Raw genomic sequence first — 9,958 nt, forward strand, 5'->3', positions numbered from 1 at the left:
AGACCCATAAATGAACAAGATTTGGTGTGAACACATGAACTAGAGCTAGCTTTTCGCAGGGCCTTGATACTTCCATCCATTTGTACACCAAGATATTCTGCTTTAAGTGTTTCTAAGGTGAAAATAGTTAGTGGAGAGATTTCGCCTATTTTTAATAAATTTTGAGGTCTTCTGCTCAAAAATAAATTATTTCCTGAACCATTTTTTAGTTCCAGGTACAAACATTTAAAATTCTTGCTTGCTGGGTCTTCCTTCTGCTGTGAATTTGTGGTCCTTGTGGACTGGTTCCATCAACTGTGCTTGAATTTGGAAGAAATTTCTAGGAAATTGAGCCGAGTCACAAAATGATTATTGACTTGGGGCCTTGGGCCGTGATTGGCTTTCCTTGCTCAAGACGTAACAATCTAATGACTTTTCTATGTGGATATAAATGTAGGAAATAATAGAATAGACCTAGTATTTTTGACAAATTAGAATGGACCTACGTACTCTTGAGAAGGAAGGAAAACATAATATAAATACGCTACACTTATGTACCCCTTTGCAATGCAAGAAAGATTTAGAAGCTCTGAAGAGTATCAATCCCTCTTTCCTTTGATGAAGTTTAACATGCTTTTGGATTTTCTGGGACTCCTAAGGGAATCCCACAAGCTTTTCTTCCGAAATGGGAAGGCCATGTCCTCCATCACCCTTCTCATAATACTTGTTACTTCTTTCCTGTTGGTGATTTATATCTACTCCCTCAAACCAATAATTACTGATTTTACAATCAAGGCAAGCTTCCTGGCAGCTACAAGTCCCACTGGCGCTGAATTCGCTGATCTTCTAACTGCTGAGAAGTACGACTTCAGATTACTTCTTGGAGTAGAATGGATTTTCATTTTGGGGTTCTCTTTTACCTCACTGTTTTTTGCAACAGCCTCAATCTTAGCATCAGCAGTATCATACTGTGGAAAAGACTTGTCCGTCAAGGAACTTCTACCAAGGGCACTGAGGTCACTGAAAAGACCATTTGTTACATGGTTTTACATAACACTTCTTGATCTAGGCTACTTTTCATTTCTCTTTGCATTTGTTCTTCCTTTAGTGCTGATTTTGAATCTTAAGCTCACCATATCTGCTTTCACTATAGTCGCATGTATTCTAGCTGTGGTTATCCGAACTTATCTAGCTGTTGTGTGGAACTTAGCACTAGTTGTTTCGATACTAGAAGAAAAATGTGGCATTGAGGCACTTGGGAAAGCTGGACAGCTTATTAAGGGATCCAAGCTACGAGGGTTTTTTCTGAATCTTGTTATAGCCACTGCCTCCTTGGTGTTGTTTGTTTTGTATAAGACTGTCGCTAAAGCTATGCCAGTAAAAGAGCTAGCACAGATAATTCCATTGCTCCTGTTAAATTGTATCGGCTGCCTCATAACCATGGTTTCGCGAATGGCCTACACAGTCCTGTACTATGAGTCCAAGGCGACTCATGGAGAAGAGCTTGAACTGCAAGGAAGCTTGGAATATGCTAAGGTTTCCTCTGCTACCCCTCTTATCAATGCAGATGCAGTTTGATGAAGAATGTCACTCTTTTGTATCGAGTGTATGTTTTTGCTTGTGTTGTAAGTTTGTAACCACACATCTGCACTTCTTGCTATGTAGTCTTTATTATAAATAAGGTTGTTAATGGGTTTTACGATACTGAAAACCAAAAACTAAGGAGTAGGATTGATCTCTTGATTATGCACTACATCTGTTCTTATACCTTAAACAGTTATCCATACAATGGATATAGAAATAAATCACCTTGGCAGTGTTTGATACTAATAATTGGCAAGTTAAGAAACAGTTGAAACCTTCAAATGCTAGAGGTTTGACAAAGTACTCTGTTCCTTTTTCCCTAGAATTCTCTTTCGACTATTATTTCCTCTCTTATTCCTATGCTGCAACTGTCATTTTCACAGTAACCATCATGAATCGTGCGCTCTGCGTTCAATGGACTAACTAATATTGTCTTATTTTCTTGGCATAGAATTAATCAACAGGAGGTTTGGAGTTGAGTGTCATATATTCATATAAATAAGAAATACTTGAAAGAGACCTTTCAACAAATGGACAATTGTTTAACATTATCAACACACCCCTGTTGCCGGCAATATCAAACTACACATTTTATAGAGTCATCTTTATAAATCAAAGTCTTTTTGGATTCTAAGGTACTGGCATGGAATCTTGAACACATGGTTCAACATTCACTTTGGTAATAGATATGTGACTCGAATTATGGACACATCAATGGAGTGCACTGGATATAGAAGGCTTGGAAGTTGTCAGGTTTATAATTACCTACTAAATATGTCAATGGGCAATTTTCATCCAAAAATGAGATCTCCGGGTTGACTCTGTGTATTGTTTATTTTTATTCACATAATCAGGAGAAACTTTTGATTTTTAAGTACACTTCTTTTTAGTTTTTCCCACAAATGCACATTGTTTATCTCACCACCCCCTTGTTTTCGCCTCCATATTCCTTGTTTTTGTCACCATTTTCATGTATTTCATGTTTGTAGTTCCCTATATAAAGGGTTAAAACCATGCTGCTTTATATCAGATTGAAACAATTCAGTCTTTCTACTTCCTTCCTGTCATTGTGTACTTGAGAGTGTAAGTCTCTAAACTTAACACCACAATGCTGATGGACTCAAATACTAAACCTCTGAAGAATAGCAGTCCTCCTTCCCCACTGAAGTTTTATGAGCTTTTGGGTTTCGTGGGAATTCTAAGGGAAGCTCCGAAACTTTTCTTGAGAAATGGGAAACTCATGTCCTCTATCGCCATACTCATGATTTGTCTTAGTTCTGTCCTCTTGTTGATGAATATCATCTCAATCAAACCATCAATCACTGACTTCATCTTCAAGGCAAGCTTTCTAACCCTGACAGACAAGAATAGCCCTGAATTTGCCGACCTTATAACTTCTTTGAAAATTGACCTCCGATTAGTTGTGGGACTAGAGGGGATTTTCATTTTAGCATTCTCCTTTACCTCGCTATTTTTTGCAACCTCATCAATCTTAGCATCAGGGGTAACATACTGTGGTAAAAACTTATCTGTCAGGGAACTCCTATCAAGGGTAGTGAAATTGTTGAAAAGACCGTTTGTCACTTGGTTTTACCTAATGCTGCTTCATCTAGGCTATTGTCTATTTCTTACAGCATTTCTGGTTCCTTTGGTTGTGCTTTTCAGTCCTAAGTTCACACTTTCCGGTTTCTCTATAATCGTATTAATTGTAGCTGTACTTTTCCAAGCTTATCTTACTGTTGTTTGGAACTTAGCACTCATTGTTTCGGTACTTGAGGAAAAATGGGGCATTGAGGCACTAGGGAAGGCAGAACAGCTTATCAAAGGATCTAAGCTACGAGGGCTTTTCATGAATATTCTTTTTGGAGCATTCTCTGTTGCTGTGGTCTATGGTTTAAAGAAAATTGGCAATATAGCATTTTCAGGAAGTCAAATAGTAATTCCATTGCTCCTCTTAAACTCCATGTCCTTGATCAGGATGTTTTCACTAATGGCATATACAGTCCTTTACTATGAGTGCAAGGAGACTCATGGAGAAGAGCTTGAAATGCAAGGAGGCGTTGAATATACTAAAGTTACGGCGGTCACCCCACTTCTCAGTTCAGATGAAGAATGTTGAAGCACCAAGGCAGCCCTAGCTATGTAGAAATTAATCTTAGATATTCTGTATCTGGTATTTGGTCTTGACAGTGTTATAGGTACAATGACAGCAATAAATCAGCTTGATGGAATTGGCATTTTGCGTTTTTTTTATTTGATTGGTGAAAGCAATTGAACCCTTCAAACAAGTTCCTTCTCTTTTCAAATACAGAGCTTCTTTTAATGAGTAGCTGAGAAACAAGGAATATATACATGGGAATGAAATCAAATTTCGTCTAGAGGATCAAATTCAGACTATTTAAAGATGATTACATTAAAAAAAAATGTCACTGTAAAAGTTCCCAATGCCCTAAGTTTATACAAACACTATATGCAAAAGAAAGGGTTACTATATTAGTAAACTCAGTCTTCAAATGTCCTCATTCTGCTTTGTTGCAGATACGCTAAAGTTACTGCGGCTACCCCGATTATAGTTGCAGATACATTTCATTATAGAATATCACTTTCTTAATTTACATTAATTGTTTGCTTGTGTTGTAGGTAGTAGCCACATATCTGCAAGACTGCAACTTTATAGAAACACTGAGACAGTAGAAAACACTAAATTTCATATCAGCATTATGGCTACATACAAGAAAATTTTAAGGGTACGGGTGAATTACTATATATATATATATATATATATATATATAGAGGAAGGATCTGAAGCGGATGTCCGCACTTTCGCTAAAGTGCGGACGTCGACGCAGCAGGCGGTTCCAGGCGACGACGGCGGCGCAGGGATGGCCGGAGGGAGGACGGAGGCTTCCCAGACCTCTTCTGGGCGGCGTTCGAGGTCGGAGGAGGTCGGGCTTGCCGGTTTCTGGGCAGTCACACCTGCAGTTGCAGGTTCTGTGCAGCACCGCAGAACCGTCGCTGGCGACTCCACCGGACCGCAGACCCCTCCGCACGACCCTCGGCGTCCCTCCGGCAAGCCACGCCGCGCCGTCGCCGCTCGATCGAGGCCGGAGGAGCGACGTCCGCACTTTTTCTGGGTTGCGGACGTCTTCTTCAGAACATTTTCGTATATATATATATATATATATATATATATATATATATATATATATATATATATATATATATATTTTGGATGATCTGCTATATGTAGTAAAGTGAAGCGTTCTTTGCAGGTTTCAAGCAGTCTATATTCAAGTACTTTGTAATGACTGACAATGTACTACTATGGTTGATATTTTCCACGGGGAGTGAAATCTACACTCCTCGTTTTACAATCCACACTGCCTCTTTTTCTCTGTGATTGAAATTCTTATAAAAAGACAAAATTAAGTTACTAAGGACAAAAATTTAAGTTACTAGAAAAAGAAACATGGAGTGTGGATTGTGGATTGTAAAATGGGGACTGTGAATTTCACTCCCCTATTTATATCGGTATAAGAAATATACATGAAAAAGGCCTCGGAAAAGTCTGAGGAGGACAGAACATCCTAGCTGGCTAGCTCCATCTTATCTGAAGAATGAAATCTCCAGGTCGACTATGTGCATTCTTCATTTTATATGCATATAATAATCAGGTCAGAATCAACTTCATCGTTATCATCATTTTTTAGTAATTCACATTGTCGACTATGTACGTTGTTTTTCTCTTCATACCGTTGTTTTAATCTCTGAATTACTTGTTTTGATCCCCATTTTTATTTCATGTTTGTAGTCCCTCATATAAAGTGGTCAAACCATGCTGTTTTGCATCAAGTTGATGAGAAAAACTCCTATATTTCTATATATCTTGCTTCCTATCATTGTGTCGTTGAGAGTTTGAAAAGCTATTAGTGAGTGTTGTTCTAAACTTAACACTACACTGATGATGGACATAAACATTAAGGCTCTGAAAACTATCAATCCTTCTTCCCCACCGAAGTCCTATAAGCTTTTTGGTTTTGTGGAAGTTCTAATTTTCCCACAAAACCGAAATGGGAAGCTCATGTCCACCCTCCTATTCATAATTTTCCTTAGTTCTATCCTCTTTGTAATACCCCGAAAAATCCAAATTAAATTCCATGGATTTTAGAAATGATTTCACGATAGTAGGAGCGAGTACGAAGCTTGGAGAAGTTGTGGAATTAGTTCGAACGATTTTATTTTCGAAAACGAACGTTTTTAGGGGGTCAACAAAGTTGACTTTTTATACGTCCAAAATTGGGAAAACTTCCTTCATGAAAGTTGTAGAGCTCGTCGATACGAGTTCGTGGACATGTGGAACGCATTATTCGGAGTTCGTATGATTAAGTTATGAATTTTCGAAAATTGGGAATTTTCTATAAATAGGAAATTTTCTGATTTTATTTTCATTTAAGGACGAAAAAAGTTCTTTTTGCGGAAAAGCCCCCAGCTCTCTCCGTTCTCTCTCCTCTGTTTCTCGTCAGACCCGGCGGGTCGTGTTCGACCCGACCCGGCTGGTTCTCTCCCCTCCGGCCTCCTCCGGCCCCGGACCCGGACTCCCCCGTGATCGCCGCTCCACGCCCAGCCGTCCCCTCCCATCGCTTCGTCGAGCCGCTGCCCCCAGACCTGGATCGAAGATGCTCAGCCAAACGGATTCGGACCCGACCGGATCTCCTACTTCCGGCGACTACCCGGCAGATTTCTTCGACTTTTTGGGTTGTCCTCCTTCCCCTGATCATCCCCATATAAGCCTTGCATGACGATTTTGAGTGTAGACCGCTAGATCAAGGTTTGACTTTTTGGACGCCTCTGATTCAATCTAGGATCTGATCGTGCGGCCGAGATTAATCCAACTTCAACGCTTGATCTAGGACGATCTAGACCTTGTCTCAGAAAAAGTCAGGTATTAAAGTGGTTCAATTCTGTATTTTGAAGAAGTTTGTAGTTGACAACTTTAGCATCTGAGGTGGTTGGCCGGCGTTGACCGCCGCGTTGACCGCCGTCTGACCTCCGCATGTGGCGGCGCGTCGGACCATATTTTGAGTTTATATTATCTGTACGATGATCTATGCATCCATACGAGCGTTTTGGTATATTACAAGGTTATGTTAGAAAAAGTTGGTAAATAGTGAATTTACGTTTTGACGTTACTATTTAACGTTTTTACGTTTATCTTCGGTTTACGATCTGCGAAGATCAGACCATCGGTTTTACTTCAAATTTTAATATGTTGATCGTATGACTGTCCCGGTGACTTTGTGTGGTCATGGGCGAAGATCCGACCGTTGGATCTTCGTATAAATGCAAAACAGTTATTAGGGAGGCGATTCGTGAGAATCCGTCCGTCGGATTTTTGTATAAATTTGTGAAGATGTTAGTAAGGACGATTCAGGAAGATCGGACCGTTGGATCTTCGTGATGATTTTTGGAGGGTGATCCTAAAGGCGATCCGTGAGGATCCGACCGTTGGATCATCATTTAATTTCGATCCGACCGTTGGATTGTCGTTTGAGTATGTTTTTGAGTTATTGGCTAAAATAAGGTCATGTGTGATTAGGTGATTGACGGTCTCCCTTGGGTGAAAGATTTCGGTGTGTATTGTGTTGAATTGAAGACGCAGCGGGAATATCGAGGTGAGTAAACCTCACGTGGTTCATATTACGAACCCAATACAATTAATTGTTTTATTTTGTTGCAATCATATGAACTATAGTTGGTATTAATGGGCATTCCTGTGTGAATGTCTATCTATATATATATATTATTTATGTGAAATAATATGTATTGTTGAAATTGTGAGATATTATGTACTGTTATGGTTGTGTTGAGTTTATTGTTGAAAAGCAACAATATTGTGAGAGGTATTAAATTTATTGTTGAGAAACAATAAATTGTTGATTTGTTGAGATATATTGATCTGTGGAGATCAATAGGTCACGGGGGTGACCATGGCATCTATTAGTGAACCACGCCCTTGTACCGGGTAGGTGGAAACTAATAGCATTAAATCGTGAACCACGCCCTCGCGCCGGGTAGGTGGAAACGATCAGTTAGAGCTCTAGTCTGTCTGCCAAATGTTGAGTGACCTTATGAGGGTAACGGGGAGTGACTCATAAGTGTATAATATTTATATATATATATATATTTATATATATATGAGAGTGAGAAAGTGAAGTGGTTTTGTGGTGATCATTGTAATTGTGATGTTTCTACATTTCTATACTTGAGTTAAAGGAAATGTATTTTATTAAATCAACAGTTCTTCTTGTTTACTCATACTGGCTGTAAAAAGCTTACCGGGTTTTGTGTTGTTGCAACTCCCGGTACACTATTCAAATTGTGTAGCGGGTAATCCTACAGGACAGGAGAACCAGGACGGTGATCGTGCGGTTAGAGCAATTGTTAGAGTTTTACAGCAATTGTACGTTGTGAGGTGTGTTATGCTCATTTGAGCTTTACAATATTGCTTGTGAGAGTGAATTGTAATAATGAACTCGAAGTTTCGAGATTTGGATTTTGTAATTGTAATTATTCATGTTTCGGATTTGAATTTACTATTCAAAATTCGGGGCGTGACAGTTTGGTATCAGAGCGTAAGGTGCATATTTGGTGATGTGTCAATACCTTCCGAGTGATGGCCCGTCTGCAGCGGATCCCCATCGTGTGCTCTTCGGTATTGGCTAAGTCATTGGGTATGCGTGAGTGTTGGGAGTTGTTTAGGCCGCTAGGTCGTTTTAGGAACGTGAATACCTTCCCTATAGTATTGACTTGGTTAATATGAATTTGTATTTGACTTATACTGTGTTTTAAGTGTTATACAAGTATTAGCCAAGCATACTATACTCCTTAGGTGATGGATATTCGAAGGGGTTGTACTTAGAACCTTACAGTTGTCTTGTAGGTTCGTATGGGAATAAGTTCAGTAGCCGCGAGTTACAATCCTTGAGGAATAGGAACCTCTTGATTCAACTCTGTTAAGTCAACGAGGATTGTTTTATGGAAATGAGGTTCTTTTGATTGTTGAAGTGTTTGGTTGAAGGCATGATGTGGATCTATGCACGTACCTAGGTTGGATACGAGTATAAATTGATAGAGATTTTTCCTTCTTAAGTTGGATATACAAATGTTTTTGGATGGGATGTACGTATCAAGGATTAAATATCTTGTTTTGTAATGAGATGTCCTTGTGGAGTTGGTTAGTAGGGTTGAGGTTAGGGAAGAAATTATTGCGGTTACTTCTTCCTTGTGCTTGTAAGTTGTTAAGCAGGGTTTAAGGTGCGAGACAAGAATTTTATTTTGTGCTCGATGGTTAGAGATGAGAGACCATTGTTTTGGGTTGCCGTTGAGTACTATAATTCCTTCAGAATTAAGATTGTCGGTAGAATTGGAATTAGTAGTAGTTTTGGTGATTCGGAATTTGAATTGAGTTCGCGAGATGTGTTTTATATACGTGGTTGATGTTGCTTGCATCATTTTGGAACGATACGTTACGATTCACAAGGAAAACTGAATTTGAAATTTATTCATTTGAACACCATGGGTTGATGACCTGACCGTGACTTGTGAATATAGTTTTGTTCAAGTGAATGAAATTAAATTTTGAGGCCTATGTATGGTGCAGGAAGAAGCATGGAGGACATGTTAGAGTCAGGCAAGGGTTTGCCTTTGGTGATTGATTTTAGGTGATATAGTTAAACGCAATTTCAGATATTGATTTTAGTGACTTTGTTAGGTATCCATAGTGGTTCAAGTGAATTACTATGTGATATGGAGTTTGATTCGATTTCTGAATCGCTAAATGCTAGGGATTGAATTGTGGTGAGTTTTTGTTGAAGCAATTGATAGATGGAATTATCGAGATTCTATAAGAGTTGTAAGAGTAACTCTAAAGACGTGGGTTTTTCCTAGCTAACTCAGGATGTGTTTAGCTTTATAAATCCCTAATCCTATCGATGAAATTGTTTGTGTTTGGTTTGACTCAGAGGATACTAGCTAGACCTCGATGCGACTTATTTGATTGTTGGATTCTTTTTGAGTGATTGTTTTTATTGCATCATTATGAAAGAAGTGTGCAGTAGAGTTGTTTATGGTTTTGAAAATAGTATTGGGTGACCAAGGTTCGATCCTTGGTGTTGTTGTTGGTTAAACAAAAAGAAAAGAAAACATGCACACCATCTTATTGATTTTATATTACAAAAAAAAAAAAAAAAAAAAAAAAAAAAAAAAAAAACGAGGACTATGCTATACTAAGCCTAGTCAGCAGCTCCGGATGGATTTAGGCTGAGCTCAAGAGAAACGTTTGAGCCACTGTGGTAACCGCCTGAGCCACCAGAATAGTAACCAAAAGCGCTACCTT

The 9,958-nt window shown here is 38.9% G+C and overlaps 2 protein-coding genes across 2 annotated transcripts; both read left to right on the forward strand.

The window, feature by feature from the left end:
- The first annotated feature begins 516 nt into the window (after window positions 1-516).
- On the forward strand, window positions 517-1,787 carry LOC133710714 (uncharacterized). The gene has a single exon (XM_062136850.1). The coding sequence runs from the start codon at window positions 532-534 to the stop codon at window positions 1,555-1,557; it is 1,026 nt and encodes a 341-aa protein (XP_061992834.1). The 5' UTR covers window positions 517-531; the 3' UTR covers window positions 1,558-1,787.
- Window positions 1,788-2,598: 811 nt separating this feature from the next.
- On the forward strand, window positions 2,599-3,800 carry LOC133712506 (uncharacterized). The gene has a single exon (XM_062138616.1). The coding sequence runs from the start codon at window positions 2,672-2,674 to the stop codon at window positions 3,680-3,682; it is 1,011 nt and encodes a 336-aa protein (XP_061994600.1). The 5' UTR covers window positions 2,599-2,671; the 3' UTR covers window positions 3,683-3,800.
- Window positions 3,801-9,958: the final 6,158 nt, after the last annotated feature.

The sequence above is a fragment of the Rosa rugosa genome, chromosome 5, assembly GCF_958449725.1.
Source record: "Rosa rugosa chromosome 5, drRosRugo1.1, whole genome shotgun sequence".
Lineage (NCBI taxonomy): Eukaryota > Viridiplantae > Streptophyta > Magnoliopsida > Rosales > Rosaceae > Rosa > Rosa rugosa.

Coding starts and splice junctions, on each gene's coding strand:
- LOC133710714 (XM_062136850.1), top strand. CDS start 532: ATGTACCCCTTTGCAATGCAAGAAAGATTTAGAAGCTCTGAAGAGTAT.
- LOC133712506 (XM_062138616.1), top strand. CDS start 2,672: ATGCTGATGGACTCAAATACTAAACCTCTGAAGAATAGCAGTCCTCCT.